At 51.4% G+C, this 24,163-nt stretch overlaps 1 protein-coding gene and 1 long non-coding RNA gene across 2 annotated transcripts in view; one reads left to right on the top strand and one right to left on the bottom strand.

Annotated features, from left to right (window-relative positions):
- Positions 1 to 3,124: 3,124 nt before the first annotated feature.
- LOC136561697 (uncharacterized) lies at positions 3,125 to 4,978 on the bottom strand. Its single transcript, XR_010784387.1, has 2 exons — positions 4,869 to 4,978; positions 3,125 to 4,759 (listed from the first exon to the last, which is right to left on the bottom strand). It is a non-coding gene; the product is annotated as an uncharacterized lncRNA (long non-coding RNA).
- A 900-nt stretch (positions 4,979 to 5,878) lies between these two features.
- WNT7A (Wnt family member 7A) overlaps positions 5,879 to 24,163 on the top strand; it is a 34,430-nt gene continuing 16,145 nt past the window's right edge. The window contains exons 1-3 of the mRNA XM_066557889.1: positions 5,879 to 6,057; positions 6,940 to 7,166; positions 18,321 to 18,592. Of these exons, the coding sequence (XP_066413986.1) occupies positions 5,987 to 6,057; positions 6,940 to 7,166; positions 18,321 to 18,592 (570 nt within the window). The 5' untranslated portion in view covers positions 5,879 to 5,986. The remainder of the gene's footprint in view (positions 6,058 to 6,939; positions 7,167 to 18,320; positions 18,593 to 24,163) is intronic.

The raw sequence follows: 24,163 nt of genomic DNA, 5'->3' as shown, positions 1-24,163 counted from the left end.
AAAGCAAAAACATCGTTTGTCTAAGTGCATGTTGTGATAATGAAGGAATATTATTTTTGTGCAAATTCCAGATATTCCCCAGTGTGTTTGCAACAAGTAACACATTATGGGGTGGAATCAGGAAAGTCTCCCAAAGCAGCTGTGCAGGAAATGAATAATTAAAAAAGGTCTGGATGAGCATCATCCCTGTGAACAAATAGCTGAGTTTATGCCTGTCAGGGAATAAAGGGTAAACAAAAAGAAAGAAATGAGCCCCTGTAGATCTGGCAGTCACTGAGTGCAGTGGGCACCTGGTGACACTTGCACGTTTCTTGAGGGACAGACAGTGAACACAAAATGACTGGCAAAAAGTTTATTTATCCAGTTCTGCTACTGATGTTGAGCATTACTGTTGGAGAGAGAAATTTCTTCACAAGTATTAATGATTAGCTCCTTCCCTGGTGTGTGCAGCAAGGCAGGGTCCAAACTCCAGGCGGTACCAGGGGAGGGGGACCCAGCCTGCAGGGCAGCAGGGCTGATCCCAATCCCAATCCCAGTTTGGGATCCAGCTCTAGCACCAGCCCAGGGTGAGCCTGGATGTGCCACAGGAGCCAGGGAAACCAGGGCGTGCAGCCACAGCTGCTCCAGAGGCAGCACAGGGACAGACAGAGGGACTGGCAGAACAGCACAGCAACAACCTCCACGTTCTCCTGTGGGTTTTGCCACTGGTTTTAGAATTGATGATCATGGCTTCATACAGACATCCTCAGCTCTCAGACAGAACCATGTGATCCCTTCTGAGAAACCAGGCTGGATGGAGCTCAGCAGCTCAGGCTTGGAGCAGCTTCACAAGCCATTACTTTGGTTTGGATGTAAGGTATTCCTTTGTGGGTACTTGGATTAAAAAATCTGAGCAAACTCAAACCCAGGGAAACTCTGGACTCACAGACCATGTTTTCAGGAGCTTCTGAGGCCATGTCCAGCTCCAAAAGCCACAAGATGTGTTGGAGGCTGTGGCAGAGGAGAGCCTGCCTGCTGCTGGACAGCCCTGCAGACCACAGAAGAGCCACTAAAACTCTAACTGCTCCAATCAGAGCAGCTCTTTCTTCATCCCAAATCTTCTACTGGCTTCTGATCATCCATCCTCCTCCCCATCCTGCCCCCACAGCCCTCTGAGCCCATCAGTTGCTAATTAGATGAAGCTGCAAGTAATGAGGTGTCAAGCACCTGTGCTGCCCGAGCTCCTCCTGCTCGCTGGGTGCAGTAACTGTGGGGGTGTCCCTGTGCCTGCCTCGGGGGCTCCCCTGGCTGGGATGGGGGTCACAGCTGCCCTCTCAGGGGGAGCCACCCTGTCCTGGGCCCTCTGACCACTGGCCTGGGCCCAGCAGCCTTTGTGTCACCAGAGCAGGCGGTGGGAGGAGGTGGATCACAGTGGGCACTGGGCACTGCCACAGGGCTGCCAGGGGCAGGGCAGGAGCTGGGCTCATCCTGCCAGGGCTGCTCCCACCCTGCCTGGCTCTGCCCCTCAGGGGCTTCACCAGGGAGCAGCTCTGCAGCCTTGGACGGCTCCTCCTGCAGCCCCACGGCTGAGCTGGGCACTGAGCAGGCACCCGGCTGCTGATGGCACAGGATCAGCAGTGGGCCAAGGAGAGCTCAGGAAATTACCTGGCTTTGTGAATGTTATTTATTTATTTATTGTATCTTTTGTTCCATGTGCTTTTAGGAGGCAGGAGATTCTTAATACAGGGAGAGTTGGTATATTAACCTCACATTTTTGCTACTGAAAGGACTCTCTGGTCTGGCTTCTACAGGAGATGTTTTGACGACAAAATAGTGCAGCTATGATTAGCCTGATAAAAGGGAGCCACAGTTGGAGTATTGATGGTATGTGCATCTAGGATCTAGTTACAAAATGGGCTTTTAACCACATTTTCCCTTGTGAATTCCTGTTATCAAAGGCCATCTTAAAAGAAAAAAAAAAAAGAGAAAAAGAAAAAGACAGGCAACCTTTCTTTTTCATTTTAGATGGGGATGTTTCTTGTATTTCTTTATGCTTATGAAAAATGAGCCATTAATAACCCTGACCAGAAGCATGCACAGAGCAGTGTGTGCTGTGCACATCTCCTCACCCAGCTCCATGGGAGCAGAGCAGCCCTGAGCAGCTCCTGGACCCAGCTGTGGCTTCACGAGGGAGCTCAGCACTCCCAAAGGATTGTATCCACACCAATGGACTTTCCAAGCTTTTTTTCTTTCCTTTTTTTTTTTTTGATCTAATTTATTTTGAGAATACATTTTCAGAGCTGATTAGCTGCTGTACTAAATCACTGCACTGTCTAACCCCAAAAAGCTGCCCTGAGAAACAATTAACAATAGAAACACCATTGTGGCAACAAGTGATGGATGGCTCCAGGGTGCAGCTTGGGCCCAGGCTTTGTTCAGAAGAACGTTGCTGCTGCTAAATAAAGACATGGGTAGTAAAAGGTGAGAGCAGAGAGATTGTATCTGGAATAAAACTATTTGCCCTGCTTGGGGTGTGTTTCTCACAGCACTGAACATCTCAGGAGAGGCAGGAGAGCCCCATGGCTCTGGGCATGATCAGAAACTGCCAGGCACCAGGGAATCATGGAATGGTTTGGGTGGGAAGGGACCTTAATGATCACATTCCACCCCTGCCATGGCAGGGACACCTTCCACTGTCCCAGGTGCTCCCAGCCCCAGTGTCCAACCAGCCCTGGGCACTGCCAGGGATCCAGGGGCTGCCCTGTGCCAGGGCCTGCCCACCCTCACATGGAAGAATTTCCTCCCAAAATCCCATCTAAAGCTGGGCTGCCCTTCTTCAGCTTAAAGCCATTCCCACTGCCCTGTCACCCCCAGCCCTTGTGGAAAGGCCCCTCCAGCCTCCTCCTTTGGTCACTGGGAGGAGCAGCAGAGCCAAACCTCCTCCTGCCACGAGCTCTGGGATTTCTCTTAAATCCTTTTAAGAGCATGGTTTTGAGTTAATTTCTCTTGCCACAGGCAATTTCCTGATTGCTACGGTTCTGTCATTAATCTCTAATTGTTATTCTAAGTTTTGTGTTAATTTACCAACTTGCCTGTAACTTATTACTCTAAAGAGAAGTAGAATTAGTTATCACAATACCTCATATTGATTCTATTATGCAGGTATTAGAATCTCTTTATTAGAAGTAATAAATATGAAGACACAGTGTAAAAAAGGAAGCTGGATATGCAGACCCTGTAATGGTAGGTAAGGATTAGTTACTACAGCCCACTGAAAAGACATTGTGGTTGAAAGGATGATTTAAGGTCCACAGCATTTTAAAAATTATGAAAAAGCTTGAGAAACTTTGCCAAACAAGCCAAACTACCTCCTGTAATCTGCACAGGAATGTTATTTTATGTATGCTTCAAATGCATCTAGGTCACAACGTTTTTAGGAATGAACAGAGTCAAAGAAAGTCATTGATTAGTCCAGTAAGTTATTTTCTCAGGAAAGTTTGCCATGCTCCACTTTTCCTGAACCCCAAGAAAACAGTTTGCTCATCCTTGACCTGTCCCATAGCAGTGTGCTCTGTTAAACAGCTGAGGTTGAATTATAGTGATCATCACTAGCTTGCACATCAGAAATGAAGAAAAAAAAATCAGAAAAATGAAGCATAAAAAGCTGTGGATATGTTTGCTGGAGGAGCCTGTGGTGTGTGGGCAGGGCAGCTCTCAGATTCCCAAAGCTCTGGCTGCTGCTCCCCTGTCCCTGTCGCCCCCTGCTCGCGGCACTGGAGCGAGCGCAGCTCTGTCAGCGCCCACGGCGTGTCCCGCTGCTGAAGGAGGGGAGCGGGGCACGGCCTTTCTGCTGCCTTCTAATGGCACTTCGCTCTGCTGGGGGGTTTCCCCACCCAAAGAGGACCTGCTTCAAGCCTTGAATTTGTTCTCATCAATACCTGCAGCCCCCTACTCACCCTTGCAGACTCTGGCCCATCCCCTTGTCCCTGGTGCTGGGTGTGCTCCAGGGCTGGGAGCCTTTATTACATTGGAGGCTGCAAAAGCCTCGGAGCAGCTGCTCCGAGCGCCCCAAATGCCCTGGAGGTGCGGAGGGCTGCCCGCTGCTGCCCGCTTTTCCCTCTTCCCCTTTTCCCTTTCCCCTTTCCCGTCTCGTCCTTTTCCCCTCTCCCCTCTCCCCGCCGCGCTGTCCGCGCCTGCAGTTCCGGCCGTGCCCGCCAGGTGCCGCTCTGACAAAGAGGTTGCGGCGGGCGCTGCCCGCGGCGCTCGGGGCTCCCCCGCGCCTGAACCGAACCCAACCGAACCGAACCCCGAAGCCCCGAAATCCTGCGCTCCACACCCTGCATCCCCGAGCCCTGCACTCCCCGAACCCTGCACCCCTGCACTCCCACCTCCGCAGCCCCCGCACCCCCGCATTTCACTCCGGGCTCCGTCCCGGGCCGAGGCCGGGCCGCCCGCTGGCTCCAGTGGGAAGCACGGCCCGGCTGCACGGAGAGGCTGAAGGGCGCCAAGGTGATGGGAATCATCCGCCGCACCGGGGGACGCGGAGCGATGGAGAGCTGGACTGGGACACTCCTTCCCTGCCCCGGGCAGCCGGCAGGGACGGACCGGCCCAAGCCCCAGGACCGGCTGCGCCCCGCTCGGACCCCCCTGCGGTGGCTCGGGAGAGCGGGGGGTCCGTGCGGCCGCTGCCCCGCGAGAGGGGCTCCAGCCCGGCTCCTCGGGGGCCTCTGCTCTTGCCCGGCTCCTCCGAGGGACGCTGAGGAATCCTGTCATCGTGTTTCTGTCATCAGAAAAACATTATCAGCAGAACAATTCCCGCACCACACCCCTGTTATCATTTAGGTAACCTCCCTGTTTGAAATATTTTAAGTGGATAATAAAATAGTCACCATATCCGTGTAAATTCCCGCAACGAGGAGCCGGGATCCTCTTCCCGGCCGGGCCGGCGCCCCCGCCCGCGGCAGGCGGGCGGCTCCGCGGAGCTCCCGGGCGGCCGCAGCCCCCGGGCCGCCCCCAGCGTGGGCTCGGACCGCGGGCACGGCCGTGCGCCGACGGCCACGGGGACCGAGCCCTGCCCTGTCACTGAAGGATCGCCCACAAAACCGGCGGGGAGGTCACTGCGGGCGCACGGGGCTCCCTCTCGGCCCCCCCGGCACCTGCCGGTGCCGCCTCGCCCCCCGGTGCGGGCGGAGCGGCGCTCCGGGGATGCTGCGGCCGCCCGGGGCTCACCTCGGCGCGGGGACCGGGAGGCTGCGGGACAGCCCGCGACACGCGGGAGGCAGACCGGGGGGAGGAGCGTCGGGACAAACGCATAAAACCGGCCCCAGGTGCTCGGCGGCCCCGGCGAGCGGGCGGCGAGCGCGGAGTCAAAGCTGCGGCCCCGCTGCCGGCGCGGAGCAGCGCGGGGTGCGGGCCCCCGATGCCGCCCGGCGGGCCGGGGCCAGCCCCGGGGGCGTCCCCCGGTGACACCCCCCGGAGCCCCCGCCGCGTTCCCCCGGGCCGTGCCCGCAGGAGGAGGATCGCGCTGAGCCTGCCCGCAGGCAGGTGATCCGTCTGCCGCTCCTGTTCCCCTCCTGCCCACCTCCCCGCCTCGCTTCCCCCCCCGGCTGGACAACTCCCTCCTTTGGAGAACACGCCCAAGTAGCTGAAAAAGAGAGAAAGACAGAAAAAAAAAAGAGGGGGGGGGGGTTTGTGTGAAGAAGAGAGAGAGCCAATTCACACCGAAGGTGGGGACGCGGCTGGCGCTCGCAGGACCCCGCAGCCCGTCCAGCCCCGCGCTCCCGGACAGCGCCCGCAGCGGGGCCGGCAGCGCGGGCGGAGCGCAGCCCCGGCGGGGCCATGCCCAGAGCCGGCGGGGGCTCGGCGCGGAGCCGCGGGCGCTGCGGGGCGCGGCGGGGGCTGCCCCGCTCGGCCGGGCGGCCGTGAGCGCCAGGGACGGAGCGGCCCCGGCCCCGAGCGCGCCGGGCATCGATTCGCGTGTTGGTCTGAGCCACGGCAAGCAAGGAATATGAACAGGAAAACAAGGCGCTGGATCTTCCACATCTTCCTGAGCCTGGGGATTGTGTATATCAAGATTGGGTAAGTAACTTTTTTTTTTTTCTTTCCTTTATAACAATCGCGCTCTCTTTCGCGCTCAGCCCAACCTGCCCAGACCTGTTACTATTTAACTCGAGAAGTCTCAAAAAAAAAAAAAAAAGAAAAAAAAGTGATGATGGTGGAGATCACGATTATTTCTCAAAAGACAGGTACAGCGCACCTCGGAGCGACCCTCCAGGGGGGCGAGGCGGCGGCCCCGGCGATGTGCGGGGCTGCGAGGGGCTGGGCGGCGGTCCCTGCCGGGGAGGGACGCCGGGGCGAATCCCGGGCAGCCGGCCCTTCCCCAGCCCGGTGCGGGGTGCCCCGGCCGCTCCCTGGCCGGTACCTGCCCGCGCCTCCCGCAGGGACATCCCTCGGCCGCTGCTGCCCGGAGGGACAACGCCGCCCGGCCCGGGAGGGGCGCAGGGAGGGCGGCGGCGCTCCGGACCCGCAGCATCCCCGGCCAGGTGCGCTGGGTGCGGGAGGAGGCGGCGCGGCCCCGGGGCAGGGAGCGTGGGTTGTCCCCCTCCCTTCCTTCCTTCCCTCCCTCCCTCTCTCCTTCTCTCCCTCTCTCCTCCAACTGCTCGGCAGGTTTGGGAAAAGCCTCCCAGCCCGCTGCCAGTGCGCGGCCCGGGCAGACAATGCCGCTGCACGCACTTTAATTCTGGAAGGAGGAAGTTTGGTCCTGTTTTGGCAGGAGCCCGCGCGCTGCCGATCTCTGCCTCGGCTTGGAGAGAGGGACGGGGAGAGGGCAGCGGCAGGGGAGAGGCGGGCGCTCCCCGGGGCACCGCCAGCGCCGGGGCCGCGGCACGGGAAGGCAGCGGGTGCCGCTCTGCCTCCGGGACCCGCCTGCCCTCAGCCACCGCCGCTGTCTTGTCGTTGCAGGGGTTTCTCCTCTGTGGTGGCCCTGGGAGCCAGCATCATCTGTAACAAGATCCCGGGGCTCGCCCCCCGGCAGCGGGCGATCTGCCAGAGCAGGCCCGACGCGATCATTGTCATCGGGGAAGGGTCCCAGATGGGCATCAACGAGTGCCAGTTCCAGTTCCGCAACGGGCGCTGGAACTGCTCGGCCCTGGGCGAGCGGACGGTCTTCGGCAAGGAGCTCAAAGTGGGTACGTGCTCTGGGCTCTGCTCCGCCCGCCCGAGGGCAGGGGATGGTGGCACGGGCACCGGGGGTGGCACGGGCACCGCGGGCACCGCGGGCACTGCGGGCACTGTGTGCACCTGGGCGCTGTGCTGGCACTGCCGACCTGCTCCCTCCCGGCAGGGCACCTGCCTGCGCTTCACTCCCACGTGTGCCAGCTCCCACCTGGGCGCTATTTCACAGCCCTGCTCTCAGAAATCCTCTCCAAAAAGCTTCCCGTTTGTGTGCACAGGACCCGATTCATGTACTTAGGGATGGGAGAAAAGGAGACTGGCTCTTGCTGAAGGCAGCGGTGAGAGCCAGAATGCTGAGCAGAGCTGGAACTGCACTTGTGGGGTGCAGGCACCCCCAGGGATACTGGGCTGATGTTCGTGCCTGGTGGGATCCAGGCACAGCCATCAGTCTCACTGTGAGAAATTCCCAGCACACAAAATCCTTCCACAGCAGCTGTGCCCCTGTGCCACGAGGAAGAGTGGATGTGTTCTGCTTTGGGATGTCAGGGCATTCACAAACGCTGGTCCAATCAACTGACAGAAGATCCCACTTCCATTTTCCATGTTTTCAGTTATTGCAACAGTACAAAATATATGCAAATTCTGAACTAAAGCAGCATTAATAATAACTAATGTAAATACCTGAAGAAATGGGGCTGAGATTAAAACTCTCATGCCCCCATTCTGCAAAACACTGTAGTGAAATTTACCCAACGTTTCTTTGATTCCACTTAAAATGCGAAGACCAAGGACTGTGTTTTCCAAATACAGGCTAGTCTTTTTTAGAGCCACCACGGAAAGCTCACAGCACTGCCTTCCACATCCAGAAGGATCTGTGGTTTCCAGTCTCTTCCCCATGTAAAATGAAGTTGCAAAAACCCAGAAACCCCATCAAGCAATACTTAGCATGGTAGAAAATGTGGATGTTTCACGAGGAGAGCAGGCAGCCCAGAGAACAGGGGCCAGGGGAGCCGTGGGGGAGCCCTGGATGGGCTGGCCCCAGGCACTGCTCAGTCCCATGACAGGGTCTGTCCCAGGCCCTCATTGCTGGCACTGCCATGAAACACAGAGGTGCAGCCTTGCCACGGTGCTCTGGAGCCCCTGAGAACACTGAGTGTGTGTTTTACCACAGCCGTGCACACTGGGAGGTGTTCTCCAGAACTTTGGTAAGGAAGGAGCAGGAAGAGAGGAACTTGTTTGGTTTGGAAACTCTGCCTTTCAAAACCTTTGATAATCACAGTGGCTCAAGTAGACGAAGTAAAAAGCTCCCTGCACAACACTGGGGATCATCTGAAAATGGAGTATTAATTCAGGTTAGCTCATTGTTTCTGTTCCTTGAGCTTAGCCCTTCCTGTCAGCGATTGCAGGCAAGGCAAGTGTTTGCCACTTCTGTCAGTGAAGAGTCCATTTGGATGGCTGGCAGGTTTGGGCTCTTTTAGTCCAAGAGTAACATTTCCTAAAAGGAAAATGTGAGAAGGAGTTTTCTTCTCCCAGAAATTAGAAAATTGCAGAGTTGTTGTGGTCTGTTGTGTAAACATGCTCTCAGTTCCTTCCCTCCCTCCGAAAATTGAATTATTTAGCTAGCAGGTTATATTTAGGTCCTTTTAAAGAAAGTCAATATCAAAGGAAGTAGACTTTGATCTGTCTTTGAGGTGATAACTCTTAATATGTTCTATCTATCCATTATGAGGCTAAGATGGATAGGGCAAATCCTTCCTTGGTTTCAGAACACAGTCAAGAGTTGAATGGCATCCAAATTACAAAACTCCATAAAAATCGTTTAAGGAATAACAAACCCCTCAAATTTAAACAGGTTACACGTGTTATTTTAAAGTAAACTTTGGTAAAAATCATAGGGGGTTGAAATCCAATGGTGATTTTTTCTTTTGCACAGACATTCCTGTGGCCCCAAGGATAAAACTACCTAGGCTCTCAAACACCACAAAATATTTATAACTGTTCTTGTTCAGGTGGTCTCCTTGCTTGGTCTCCTTTCTTCTGCTTCTTCTCTATCAGCGGGTACAGAAACTCTGAACATCTGACACAGCTCATCTTTCTATGGCTATGGGGAAAAGGCACCTCTCGCTCTTTCCCAAGGATCTCTGCCAGGGTTCCAGGTTACCATCCAGAGAAATAATATTTTCCTTGGTTAAAAAGGGTGCAACCTATGTGCCATTAAGCTGTAAGTCAAATTTGGTGCCCACAAACAAAAGGAGATCAGGTCTGAGGGCCTTACCCTGAATAGGAAAGAGAGATGTGGGACAAGAAGGACCATGAAGCCCTATAGGAAGGGTTTCAAGGTGACAGAGCCCCAGAACAGCCCAGGTTACCATTTGGTGAGGATAACGTACCCTCGGTGCTTTTTTAATTAGCCTTTGATGAGGTGTGTTCCAAAATACTGTTCCACAGCCCCGAGCACACCAGTCCCCTCCCTGGCATTTAAGAAGTGACTGTGCCTTTCTGGCAATGGCACCTGAAGTTATTGCCTGGGGAGTGCAGGGCACCTTTGTCTGGCCACTTGCAATAAAGTCAGTGAGCCACATGTGAGCTCGTCCCTCTGTCTCTGCGAGGCTTCCTCTGCCTCTGGAGTGGCCCTGCTGGCCCTCTTGGCCCTCTGTGACGAGGAGGTGACTCCAGGGTGACAGAGGTGTGGCTGTCCTGGCCATGGCCCTGAGGGGTGGGTGCAGCCAGCAGGGGCTCACAGCAGCCTGGGAGGATGTGCCCGAGTAACTCCTGTGGGGTTTGTGTGTGTCAGTCCTTACAAACAAACTCCCTTGGGTACCAGAGCATCTTGTGATCTATTTCCCAGCCCACAGCTTTGATGGCACACCAAGCCACATCTTCAGTTCCAGCTTTCTTTGCTTTTACCCTTGCTGGGTAATCTATTCTATGAATGTTATGCAAACGTACTGCAATTATTTAAATTCTCTTATTGCCATTCAGGGCAATTCCCCTCCTGGCCCTGTTGTTGTGTACCTAAGGGTCATGGCACTCTCTTCTGTGTTTCTCTTTTCCTACCTTTAAAATGGCAACAGGAATATTAACCTTATTGAAACACTTGGAATTCTCTAGAAGGAAAGCATCAAACAATATTTCCCTGTTCTAACCTGTAGCATGTGAGTGTTTTTAAAAATTCACATACAATCCATCATCCAGTGAAGTGATAGTTTATTTGTGGAGTTTATTTGTAGAGGTACAGTGAGCAACCCTTTGAATTCATCCTAGAGCATTTTTGTGCTCATGGGCTTGAGTTTCCCACTGGTGGCAGTGAGCTCCCACCAGTGCCCAGCACTGACTCTCCATTTCTTGGGTCATTTTATCTGCTTTGCCCTTCCAAAGAGAGGTGTCCCCTCCCGGCACCCTGTGGATGTAACCCCGTGCCAGCTGGTGACAGCAGTGCCAGGAGCACGCAGAGAAGTCACAAAGTGCCATCACACTGCTCTGCTCCGGTCCCAGAGAGAGCAATGGAGCCCAGATCAACACAGGGACGATTTTTCTAGACCATTCCACAGACACCTTATTAATAATGTAGAGTGGCAGAGAGAATTTCTAAAATAACCATGGAGATGATGCAACGCTGCAATTATGGACACACTTAAAACCAAATATCTTTGCCACAGTGGTCAGCAGTTCTGTTCCTGAGGACGGCCACAATCAAAACCAACGTTTTTAAAGCAGGATAGGCCAAAACCCTCCTGCCTGTCTGTCTTCTGGTGAAACATGGTTCAAGCCTGAGGATCTGAGATGCCTTTGATAGAGTCTGAAAATCAGATTTGGGCTCTGCTGGATCAAGGGAAGAGTGAGAGCTGTGGCAAAGGCTTTCCATCAGGTGCCTCAGGGGCCCATTTTGCAGGGTGCAACCTCGTGAGCAGGTGGCCAGCAGTGACGCTGCTGGTGTCCCAAAGGACTGCCTTGGGACACAACTACATTTCATGGGATCTGGAGGACACCACCACATTGGCATCATAGGGGGAAAAACCCCCATCTCCTTTTGCCACAAGTGAGCAGCACTGGCACTGTTAAACAAGAAAGTGAAGTGGTACAAACTGTTTGACTGCATTTCCACAGAGGGACATGGCCAAGTGGAGACTCCTCAGGACAGAACTGAGAGAAGAGAGGTACAAGAGCCCTGCAAAGACTGCAAGGACCCAGCAGGGGGGAGCATGGAGGGAGTCCTGAGGTGTGAGTGGTGGTCTGCAAGGAGCATTTCAGCAGAACCTTTCAGCCAGGTCCTCATCCTGGCCTTACTAAAATGCATCAATTCTTCGCTCTCTTCTACCCTGGAAAATGTTTCAGTACAATCACATTGATACTTCACCCACCTGACATTACTCTTGGGAATAAGGAAAGCTGAAATCAGAAGAAGAGTCCCCATAGACAGGCTGGTCCCAAAGCTGATGAGCACAGCAGGGCAGCCCAGCAGCTCTGCAGGCTGTGCCCGATGCCTTTGGCTCAGGGATCATCCCGGGCTGCCCTGAGGCACGCACTAAACCAGGAGAGCCTCCTGGCTTTCCTCTATCCACTGCACGCTTGGCTCTGCACTGGACTGAATTAGCACTGATTCATTTGCCAGGTACCAAAATCAACTTTTCTTCTCTGGCTTCAAACAACGTCAGGAAAGAGGGACATTCCCGCTCCTGCCTATTGAAGCAAATGGCAACTGTCCTACAAGGCAAAGCCTTCACTAACCTGCTCAGAGCTGTCAGCTCTCCTGCTGGTATGGAAAAGAGAAGAAGATCTAGGACACTTTCCTCTCCAGCTGGGTAGATTTAACACAAAATTTAACAGGAAAGTTATGAGTAAATCTTCATATTGTCACTGTGTTATAGGCAAGCACTTGTGAAAAGATCCCAGTACAGGTGTGCTGAAGAACAGATTTAATCTTCAATCATTTCAGGGAGCATTTTGATTTTGAACACTGCTGTAGTCTCTCGTGCCAGGTTTTAAAGTCTGATTGTTTGAATTCCAGAATAACAGACCAAGTGAACAACCACTGATGGAATCCCAGAATCCCAGAACCTCCTGAGCCAGAAGGGACCCTGAGGGATCATGGAGTCCAGCTCTGTCCCTGCACAGACACCCCAACAATCCCACCCTGTGCATCCCTGAGAGTAGTGTCCAAACACTCCTGGAGCTCTGGCAAGAAAATCCTTCTTGTTTTTGTTTTGCATGGAAGATTACCTGCCCAGCTCTGTGGGAAACAAAGTTCTGAGTGCTACTGCACTGTATGGTTTGGTCAATATTTAGAGGAAAGTTTGAGAAGTACTCTGTTTTCTCAACCACTGCAGTTAGGAAGCCCCCAAGATGCACAGAAAAAAAATGTAATTAACTGGAGTCTTTCTATCCAGTCAGGTGAGGTCAGAGTTTGAATTTCTGTGCTAGGTTTCCAGCCCCTACAACCAGTTTTTACTGTCAATGTCTTGCAGGAGAACAGTTATTTGCAGGCAAAACAGAGGCCAGGCTGAAATATGGCCTGATCATCCAAAGCTGCTTTGTGCCAAAAAGTCAATCTTTCTCAGCAAGGACTGTCACTACAAGATAAAACACTGCCCCAAGGTCACTGCAGTTGGAATTCCCATCACAAGGTTTTCATACCTGCCTTCAGATGTGTCTTGTGAGTACTTGTTCCAGAGGAACAGAGAGATTGCATCTGACTGGGAAGGTGGGAGATCTGTGGCAGGGCAGGGTTCCCCAGGAGCACTGGGGTCTGGGGGCTCAGAGCCCCTCAAAAGGGGAGACTTATTTGAATTCCAAAATAATGGCTCTGAGTTTTGCAGTGCACATGTCTTGAGTAGTAACTTTATGAATTTAAAGGGGGTATTTTCAGAAATAATCACTTTAGCTGGAGTGTTTCCTCTGCAAGAGTTTAATGTGTTGATGAAAGGAACTTTAGCTCATGAAAGTGGGCAGGGCCTAAACCCCCAGAGTCTTGAATGCCTCTTAAAGCCCCTCTGTACTTTATTTACTTGTACTAATCTTTGTAAAGTCACAGTGCTATTTTATAGGGAACCATCCTTTTAAATCCAACTGAATACACTATTTTAAGGCACCAACCCCCCAAACTTTGTACAGAAGGGGAAGGAAAAATTAGGAAGAGAATACTTCTTTTTTTTTAAGCTACCATTCTTATTAATCACTTGTGCTAGATTAAAGAAAAATGAAAATAAAAAATCCTGGCAGACCATTTGTAGTCTACCAAAGAAGGAGGAGGCAAAGCCCGAAGCAGGCAGGGGATGGGTTCTGCTCTGCGTTTTTCCAGGCTGTGAATTATGGCCTCTATAGAGAGATGAGGAGTAATGTTTGCTGTGGCACATAATTGGCAAGGTATGCTGTGTTTTCCATCTTTATATTTTCCCAATCATATTTCAGCTCATGTCACTGCAGATAACTCCCTCTCTGACCCTTTGGCTTTAAATAGCAGAAAATACAACCCATGTTTTCCAGTGAGATAAACAGAAATTTGTCTCTCTTTTATTTCACAGCTTAGTCAATTTATGAGGGGGACTGATAGGGCAGGACAGGCTGTTTAGAAGCACCCTTAGATCCCAAACTGCTGAGCACCTACTGACTTCCTGCAAGTAAATCCACTCTGCATTTTGCAGGCTCAGGCTTTGTTTCCCAAAGGTATTGCACTCCTTTTAAAAAATAAGTTCTCATTTCTAATCTGTGTGAATGAAGTTTTTACAAAATTTTCAAACGTAAAGATTAAACTTAAACCCAAGTGCCGTTAGCTAAATTAAAAGCAGAATGCAGAGCAGTCTGTGCAGCTGGCAGACAGGCTGATCAGCCCAAACCCAGTCTAGCAAACATTCATATCCAAACTCAGGGGCATGCAGTGAGTGTTTGCAGAATGAAGGCTCCGAGGTGTGCATGGGGTGTGTATAACTGTGCTCAGTGTTAGGAGAGAAGCTGCCCTGCTAATCCCTGAGTCTGCACCCACCTGGGACCCTCTCAGTGCTTCCCCCTGAGACAGCTGGCAGCCCAGGGTGGTGCCTGACCGTGCAGAGCTCAGACACGGGTACAGAGAGCCTGGGAAGGTGCCCTGCCCAGGGCAGGGTCTGCAGACAGGACTCCAGCGCTTTGAGAGAGGATCTGCATCAGCAGGTGGAGCTGCAGAAATTTTGGGAGCCATCAATGCCAAGCTCTCTGCCATCAGAGCAAATGGAGCTGCAGTGTGCTGCACACCTCATTGTAGTCCAGAAAAACACAGGAAAAGCAGAAGGATGTTTCTGTCCAACATCTGGAGAGAAGCCCCTGTGGTCCCACAGCACTGAGGCACTGGCTGGGGCTGGGGAGAGCCCCAGGTGAGGCTGAGGGAGCAGAGCCATGGCTGGAACCTGTCAGGTCATCGGCCCTGTGAATGGCCAGAGCAAGCTCTGACTGCTGCCAGATCCTTCTCTGGAGGTTCCAGTGCTTGGAGTTGAGCTCTGGAGTGTTTACCATGGTTTGTCTGAGATAAGGAGAAGAATGTGTGATTTGGGAGCTGAAAGGAGGGCTTGCAATTCTTGTACACATCCAGGGCAGGTTGGACGGGGCTTGGAGCACCCTGGAGTGCTGGAAATGCCCTGCCCGTGGCAGGGGTGGAATGAGAGGAGCTTTAGGGTCTCTTCCAACCCAAATCCTTTGGGATTCCATGATTCTGTGACAGGTGACTCTCCACCTTTGTCCAACATCTGTAGGAGCAGCTGCCTGGCCATACCTTGGGAAAGCCATGTTTCCCCCTCAGATCCTCCAGGAATTTCAACTCTGCTGAAATCCAAAGGAGAGGAGTAGAAATTCTACCTAGAAGTGGCAGGAGCACCCCCATGCTCAGGTTACCCTGTTTGGGCACAAACCCCTGGGATCTCAAGCACTGTCACAGAAGACACTCAGGCTGGTCTGAGCTTCCCCCCCATGCTGGCATTTCTGTGAGCCAGGCCAGGGTAATGAGACTTGAAAAGTCAATCATTTATGAAAAAACGGGAACAGTTGGATGCAGACGTGACAACCCACATCACTTTATCACCACTGCACGAGTGCCAAGGCACCTCCTACTTGGGCCAATCTTTCTAGGCACTTGCTTTGTTTACCTTGTAATCTCCAAAATTTGAGTTTTTAAAAGCTGCTAAGATTTTCTTCCAAATAAGACAAACTTATAAAATAATTTATGTAATGTAATTTATGATCAGGCTTGACACTGGTTTCTGACTCTGCTTGTTATAATTTTGTATTTTCTACATTGTATTTTTCTCCCCTCTAAAAAGCAAAAGAGGTGCTCAGCCTCTACAATGCTGAGTGTATCAGATTCAAGTGGTTTTTGTTCTAGAACTTGAAAATAACTTGTGCTGAACAAAAGTAATCTGATCAAAATCAAAGGGAACAAAGAACCACATGTAAATTCAACTCAGAAATATTTCTTTGACAGTGTCCTGTTTGCTGCTTTGTGGAGGAGAAACCTGGTGTGATGCAGTGCTGCCCTCTGAGAGATAGAGTGGGACTTCTTATTGTACACTGTTTACCAGTGCCTTTTTCATGGTGTTGTGCTTAAAATAGTGAGGGTGTTGATGAGTGTAAACTGGAGGAGAAGCTCAACTCCAAATACACCTAAAGCCTGGCATTTCTCTTCCACATTCAGGTTTTTATAAAAAGCCAAGAGTTCTAGAAAGCTTCATCTCCAATTTCCATGGTCAAAACCAAAAAATTTTATGGGTTTTTTTTAAAGTAAGGAGAAACAAGGAATCCTTTGAGAAAGTCGGATAATTGACTGTTCCTTAATATTTATTAAGTTCCTTAATAAATGCAGCACTTTGTAGCATTAGGGAATACTGCCTTTGCTAATAGAGGGCACAAAGTTGACTATTAACAGATTGTGATAATGTCATCTTGTTTTCCATTTTACTTCCTCGATATAAGGAAGTGAACATTTGTCATTAAAAGAGACAAGCAGAGAAGTCCAGATCATATTACACAAAAGGGATGCAGGCAAGGCTGAAGTATTGTAAGGTTTCTTTCCCAAATGATGGTATTTTTTTTTTGTGAAATGCAATGAGCAGCAGAAATGGGCTTGTTTCATGGGTAACAGACTCTTGCCAGCAGCTGAGGTCTGCCAGGACTCAGCTGAGGAGCACTTGGAGAAGGGAAGCAGATCTTCCCATCTGCACTCCCCTAATTAAGAGCCTGATTCTGATTCTATTGAACAACGGTGCATTTTGTCATTGGAGAAATAAGAGTAGGACAAGTTCTTGGTTTGGGAGATCCAAAAAATTTTAAGGGCTGTTTGACATACATGGGCAACCTCTGCAAACCTCCTCAGGCTGTGAAGGGCCCTCTCTCAGCTGAACTGGCCCCCAAAGCCTCACAGATCCCGTAGGGTCCATGTGTGGGAAACACACACACCAGCATGCAACAAAACTTCAAAAAGAGAAATTAAATCTTAAAGTGAGAACCCCCCTCAGGAAACAGAAGCCTGTCATTATGGCCTTGTTGCACAAAGTAATATTGGCCCAACCTCTGTCTCATAGCCCTCTGGTGAGGCTGTTACTTCACCTTGCTCTGGTCACTGTGCCTACAACAGGTCAAGATTTTTTCTTCATTTTATGAGAAATTTTGAAATCAAACCAAGACTTATTTCATTGAGTCAGCATAGATGTCAGTGTTGAAAACGTTTGACACCTACCATGTGAAAAAATCATCCCAGTTGAATTAAAATGTTTTCAGAACACAAGTAAAACAGAAGTGGTTGTCCTGTAAAAATACAATTTAGTGTAGAATTAATTTTTTAAATAAAACCCTATTTCTGAGCTGAATTTTTAAAAGGTTGAATATGGGTGCTTTCAAAATTTAACCCCCAAGACCACCTATTTTGTTTTCCTTTCTTTCTTTATTTTTGAGCCCCAACATTTTCCACCCCATCCTTTTGGTTTAAGTTTAGTTTGCCTACTTCTAATAGCATCTGGAAATACAGAGATGAAGCTGGCTTGATGCCTTGGAGTGGCCCCCCTAGAACAGAGGCTAGGCAAGAGAAATAAAGAGAATAAAGTGGGTATTTATTGAAGGCCTTTAACAGGGACACCTTGGGCAGCCAGAGGCCTCCCAGAGGCTGCACCCAGAATGGACGATGGTCACGAGCTTTTCAGACAGTTATAAGTTTGGCCCATTTATATATCAGGGGTTAATTCTTCAATTACAGCTGCAGATATTTAAGTCATTTACCCCCAGTTTCCTCCTCCCCATTCACTTTTGTTTATACTTTTCGGGGCCTGAGGCTGTAGGATGTCCTTGAGTTTCAGGCCTAGAGGGATTTTTTGTCAGACCAAAACGCGGAGACAGTAGCTAACACTCTGTATGGCATTTAGAGTTATACATTGATCAGTACAGGATTTGAAACATATAAAAGTTAAACTCCAAAGGCATCAGCCTGAACAACACTTGACCTCCCCATGCCTCATGGAGAGCCATGGCTTTAGGGATGAGCACGCAGCAGGTCAGTCGTTCATGGAGCAGGCAGTGCTGTGTGCCCACAGCATTGCCGTCCATGGAGCAGGTTTCCAGTGCTGTGTGCCCACAGCATTGCCGTCCATGGAGCAGGTTTCCAGCATTTCCAGGGTGCTGTGTGCCCACAGCATTGCCGTTCATGGAGCAGTTTCCAGCATTTCCAGGGTGCTGTGTGCCCACAGCACTGCCGTCCATGGAGCAGGTTTCCAGTGCTGCGGGCACACGGCCCTGCTGTTCATGGAGCAGTTTCCACCATTTCCAGGGTGCTGTGTGCCCACAGCATTGCCGTCCATGGAGCAGGTTTCCAGTGCTGTGTGCCCACAGCATTGCCGTCCATGGAGCAGGTTTCCAGCATTTCCAGGGTGCTGTGTGCCCACAGCATTGCCGTTCATGGAGCAGTTTCCAGCATTTCCAGGGTGCTGTGTGCCCACAGCATTGCCGTCCATGGAGCAGGTTTCCAGTGCTGTGTGCCCACAGCATTGCCGTCCATGGAGCAGGTTTCCAGCATTTCCAGGGTGCTATGTGCCCACAGCATTGCCGTCCATGGAGCAGGTTTCCAGCATTTCCAGGGTGCTGTGTGCCCGCAGACCCCGCCGTTCCCCTGCCGTTTCCCCGCCGTGCCCCTGCCCGCCGCTCACGGCCGTTCTGCCTTGCAGGGAGCAGGGAGGCCGCCTTCACCTACGCCATCATCGCGGCCGGCGTGGCGCACGCCATCACGGCGGCCTGCACGCAGGGCAACCTCAGCGACTGCGGCTGCGACAAGGAGAAGCAGGGCCAGTACCACAAGGAGGAGGGCTGGAAATGGGGCGGCTGCTCCGCCGACATCCGCTACGGCATCGGCTTCGCCAAGGTCTTCGTGGACGCCCGGGAGATCAAGCAGAACGCCAGGACGCTCATGAACCTGCACAACAACGAGGCCGGGCGCAAGGTGAGTGCCCCCCTGTCCCCGGGGCCGGACGGTGCCCTGCGCGGCGCTGCCATCGTTCGCAGCACACAAGCAGGCACCTCGGCAGGTTGTTGGGCCGTCTGCTCGTCAAGCATTTGTCTAAATGTTACTCTTTGCAGCTGTAAGAAAGGAAAAAAAAATCAAACAAGTGTTTTATCTGGGAAGTCAAACGGTACTTCTGGTAACAAGCTGCCTGCTGCTGTGTGGGTGAGCAAGAGTCTTGTCAGGTTCAGACATGAATGTCTCACTCAGCTGAAAAGGGATCATTTTCAACCCCGCTGTTCAAACGTTGCTCTTTGTGTGAGAGCCGCCCCTGCAAAGGAGGAAAAGGCTTCAGCAGCGAGAGCCCGGGCTGAGCCCTTTGTCACTCCGTGTCCCACTGTGACTCGGATTTGGGTTCAGCACAGCAGCATTGCCACCCACCCCATCCTTTGGGACCGAGAGCAGCTGCTGCCGAGGCAGCGCTGGGGAAGGCAGGACCCCAGCAGCTCCCACAGCCAGGATTCCTGGGAATCCCAGCCGCTGAACACCGGGATTTGCTGCCTTGGCCGTGTGTCCGATCTCCAGGGGCAGCTGGGCCAGGCTCAGGAGCCTGCTCTGAGCCCTGCTCCCAGGTCCCTGCGGGCCGGGCATTCCCAGGCAGTCCCAGCGGGGTTGTGGCTCCAGTTCCAGCAGCTGGAACAGCCAGGGCTGTCTGTGTGCTCCCCACAGCCCGGGCACAGCCCAGCAGGGCTCTCCCTGCAGGAGTTCTGCTGATCCCATCTCTCAGGGATGTCAATCCTTGCTTCCTCAGCTCTCCTTTTACCTCCTGCTATGCAATAGTCCTGATTCCAGCATCATGTGAGTGTGACTTAGAGGCAAATAGGAGAAGGAAGTTGGGAGCAGCAGTTAATTTGTGGATGCTATTTTTGTTGTGGTAATTACCTGTAGGCTCTGAGACATCTCCAGTTATGCTGGAGCCAGGCAGATTGTATTGAAGAAAAGCCATTTCCACCCCAAACAAAAGCCTAACCCTTCTTTAATTTAATGCTACTGTAGGAGTTCTATAGGTGAGATTCTGGGTTTTACTCTGCGTAGTATCCCAAATGCCTTGTCTGGTTCTGTGGTGCCAAAACTTGTGCTTCAACACTGGCAAAATGAACCCTGAATTCTGAGAATAACTCAAGAATTGAGCATTAATATTTGCAAAATGAATGGTTCTGAGATCTTTATTGCTTAGCTTCTGGTAGCATGAAGGCACATCCTGAAAAGCTTGGTGAAGCACCAACACCCACAGTCTGTTCTGCTGTACAAGCACAGACCCAGTGAAACAAAAAATAGCAGAGGAGTTTCACCTTTGTGGCACAGCTACTTCCTTGAAAGGTCTGCTTGTATTTGATGGGTGCTGGCAGTAAAAGATTCCCAGGAAATGACACAGCAGCCTACACCAGACTGCAAACATGGCTGGAACTGCCTACTGGCCAGAAATTTTTCCCCAAAGCAAAGCTTAAAAATGCAGAGCAATAGAAAAGATTCATTTTTTACCTCGGTTATCCCCCAGGTATGGACCGTGGGCAGAGCAGGGCCATTGGTGCTGGAGGTGGCTGTGGGAAGGCTGGCTCCAGGAGCCTCCCCAGCCTCCCTGCCAGGCTCCTCGTGTTTCTCACCTTTCTGTGCACAATTTGCTGTCCTGGAAGCTTGTGCCTGGAAGGTTCAGCTCTCCACATTGTAATCTGGGAGAGCAGTGGTTTGTGCTATCTCTGGCCATCTGCCATTTCTCCAGCAGGCTCAGGAACTGCTCTGATCTAGAGATAGCTCTGCACTTCTTCCTGCATCCTCACAGAGCAAAATTACCCATCTTTGTTTGAACACATCTCCGCTTGAAATCTGCAGGGGAGAGAAAGAGTAACAGGACTGAGGAGAGGCTTGTTGTTCCACTGTCCCGTAGAGAATGAATAAATGATGTTTTTGCTAGAGAGGTTTCTTTCAGGCTTTGCTCCTGTGTGAAAGATCACAGTATTTAAAGACAATTGGCAGGGGAGGCCATTACAGGTATTTGGCATGCCAGGACTCTCACAACCTGACTCTTCCACAACAAAGACAGCCTTGTGAGGTGGAACTCCATTTTGGAGCAGTATGGATCTTATCAGCCTCCAAACAATCTATTCATGGTGGCTTTCCTCTGGGCTACAAATTCTTGTCTTGTTTCACTTGCCCATGGCTAGGTTTTGATGATATTTATGCACTTGGGAGACAGACTGGCACCTACCAGGCTTCCAAAAATAAATCAATTCTTATTGATTTCTTACCAGCACCTGTAGGCATTGCAATGCTGTTCAAAATTCAGTCCTTTCTACTTCTTTGGCTTGCAATGTGAAACTGTGCTGTGTCCACTCACCTGGTCCTCACCTGTGACAGGGTCCTTCTTCAAGGTGACACCTGATGCACGTGGTTCAGGATGCACTCTAGAAAGCACAGATCCATCAATATCGAATTGTCTTCTTGAGAACCCCTGATAAAATCATCCATTCTGTCTCAGTGGGTGAGAATGTTCTGCTGGGCTTAGTGGGAGCACTGGGCACAGAAGGGTCTGCAGGGTATGAACCCACAGAGAACCACCAGGAAAAGCCTGATCCAGGATTTGGGGAGACCTCAGGTCAAGGCTTTCCAGCCTCTCACAGTCCTGTTTTACCCAGGCAATGTCTCAGTGCTCCCTGGGGTGCCAGCAGCAGCCTCTGAACATCCTGAACACACAGCTCTGTCAGAGCAGGGGTACAGTTATCCAGGGAATGGGCACAGCCCCAGGGCTGCCTGAGCTCCAGGAGCCTTGGGACAAGGCTCTCAGGGATGCCCAGGGTGGGATTGTTGGATGTCTCTGCAGGGCCAGGGTGGACTGGGTGATCCCTGAGGGTCCCTTCCAGCTCAGGATACTCTGTAATTCCTCAATCTGTCAGCTCTTGCTGGAAATGAGACAACCAAGGGTGTCAGATGTGGAGGATTTCAAAGGTCAGGGGTAGAGAACATCCCTGTTCCTCCGCTGAACAGCTCGGATCGTGCAGTGCTGGAAACCCCCGGGCACGCCCAGGATGCAGCCAGGAGCAGCCCTGGGAGCAGAGGGGGGACAGGAGCCATTCCCAGCTGCTCCCACCACAAATGCAGCCAGGGCTGCCCATGGCTCCTGCAGCCAGGGCCAGCTTTCCCCACGCTGAAGGACAGGCTCTGACTCTGTTTGTCTGTCTGGGGACAATCCAGCAGGACTCACTTGTGTAGCACAAGTTCCTCGGGCTGCTGGAAGGGCAGGGGCAGAATTCTGAGCAGGGGTCACCAACACCCCCCCAAAGTGGCCCTGAGCAGCCCCAGAGCCTCACCTCATTTGTCAAACCTGCTGGAGAGCAGCGATTCCTGACCTTCAGAAGCAGAGTTTAGGGTGTCTTTCCTCTTTGAATTAGTGTTTCCTGAAGTGCTGATTCACTGCAGGAAGGAGCAAGCAGTACAGTGAGAACAGGAGGAGAATTCATAACAGCTGGGTCAGAAAAGGGAGATAAAGCTTCAATTAATTTAAAGGCATAATCCTTATTTGCCCTGCAAACTTCCATGTGAGGGGGTATAATTGCAAGACTGAATTGTCTGTTAGCAAATTTGTCTTCTCAAATATGAAGTTGATTAAATTACTGTAAGTAACACAATAATGTATGTCTGAGAAATATTTATACTCCAGGAAACAGAAATGTTATTCTCCAGGTTATCCTGCTAAAAAATAACAAAGTAGATACTGAAAGGCTCTACACATTCTGGCTGTAAGCATTTCATTCTGACAGCATGGCAAGGTACATGACCAGACTGCTCTCTCCTCTCTTTTTCCCTGTGACATTGAAATTCCACAAATGGCATCTTGCATCAGCGTTACATCATATTAAGTATAATGCAATATTATGAGTCATTGTTATAAATCATGGGCACAGGCTGCATTTAGAAGGCTTTTGCCTTCAAGAGCACATCAAGGTGGATTTTTATTCAGCATTTCTCTTTGGAGGCATGTGTAGGTGCACTAACTTTGCAATGTCTCTCCATGCTCTGCATCAGGAGTATTTCAGATTTCCCCTTCAAAAAAAGGGGAGGCTCCTGGGGGATGTGGAGGATGTGCCTGACAGAGCTGCTGCAAACAGCAAGCAAAGCTGGGAGCACCCAGGAGGTGTTCCTGACATGGATCATGCAGGGATCACAACAGACTGGCGTGTTTAATGTTTTCTCCTGTAAAAACCTGCAGCAAGGCTGAAGTGACACAGTGGCATTAGGAAAGCAGGGAGCTCAGGGCCTCTCCCGAGCTGTCCTGGGAAGCCACACTTATGGGACTCTTTACTTGCTGCTTCTCTGACCTCAGGAGGACATTGCTGCCATGACACTTTCTGAACATGTTCCTCTTCTTGTGGGGTGTGCAATCACCACTGCAATTAACTGTCTCTGGAGGGGACAGCTATTTCTACCTCTCTCAAAATACCTTTTTCTTTAACTACCCTTTCACCTGACTACCAGCAGCAGCACAGAACACAACCTCCTGCAGATGAATGACTTAAAAAGCTGTGAGCATCGTGTTAGGAAAAAGACAGGGCTGATAAAAGAGGCTGCCAAACAATATAATATTTCTATTTTTCTGAATATAGGCCTGAAATTCTGGAGATGTAATAGTTCTGCCTGAGCTAAATCTTAAAGCACATGAAGAGATGCAGTGAAAGGGGAGTGCAGCTTGTGGGCTTGCAGCCCCACTGGAGTGGCCCTGCCTGGGATAGACCAGTCTTGCAGAGGGACCCCAGCATTCCAGCAGCTCCTGGCAGGAGCTCTGCTCCCAAAGATGACCAGGGATGCTGGTTGCTTGGCAGGCACAGCTGGGTGCCAGGGGGACACAGAGGCACAGAGGAGCCAGGAGATGCCTTCCAGAGGGATGTGGCTGCTGTAAGCCAGCCCCTGCAGTGCCTGCACACAGCCCAGCTGCCTGAGAGAGCCACACCTGCCCTGCTGCCCCTCCATCAGCAGGAACTGCTCTCATGGCACCCACCAGAATAAAGCTCCAGTGTCTGGAGCTGCTCACAGTTGCTGAAGACTCCAGAGAGTCTCAGAGAGCAGCTTTGAGCCAAGCAGGACTGGGAGAGGCTGCCCTGACACTCCTAGCACCAGCAATCAAAGGATATTGGAGTACCAGCAGCACAGCCACATTCCCTGGAGTTCGGGATTTAGCAGTGCCTTTGCAATTGCACTTCACATTTTCCAATGTGTTTTTGTTTGTGGTGGGATTTTTTTGTTTTGGTTTGGTTTTTAATTTGGTTTGGTTTGGTTTTTCTGGCATGGGCACAGAAATGTTCCTCATTTTCCTTTTCAGAAACCCCTATTCTTGATGTTAGGGATGCTCCTCAAACACTCAGCTGAATGGTGCCCCTTGGTGATAGTGGCAGTGACAATTCTGCCAGACCCCACTGTCACTGTCAGGGCTGTGACAGGGGAGGTTGGCAGATCTTGAGCTGCAGCCTGCCCATGGCACCCCTGTGCTGGAGACAGCCATGCCCAAAACATCCTGCAAGC

The sequence above is a fragment of the Molothrus aeneus genome, chromosome 12, assembly GCF_037042795.1.
Source record: "Molothrus aeneus isolate 106 chromosome 12, BPBGC_Maene_1.0, whole genome shotgun sequence".
NCBI classification, from domain to species: domain Eukaryota; kingdom Metazoa; phylum Chordata; class Aves; order Passeriformes; family Icteridae; genus Molothrus; species Molothrus aeneus.
The sequence above is the reverse complement of the archived record's forward strand: the minus strand, read 5'-3'. Positions and strand labels throughout refer to the sequence as shown.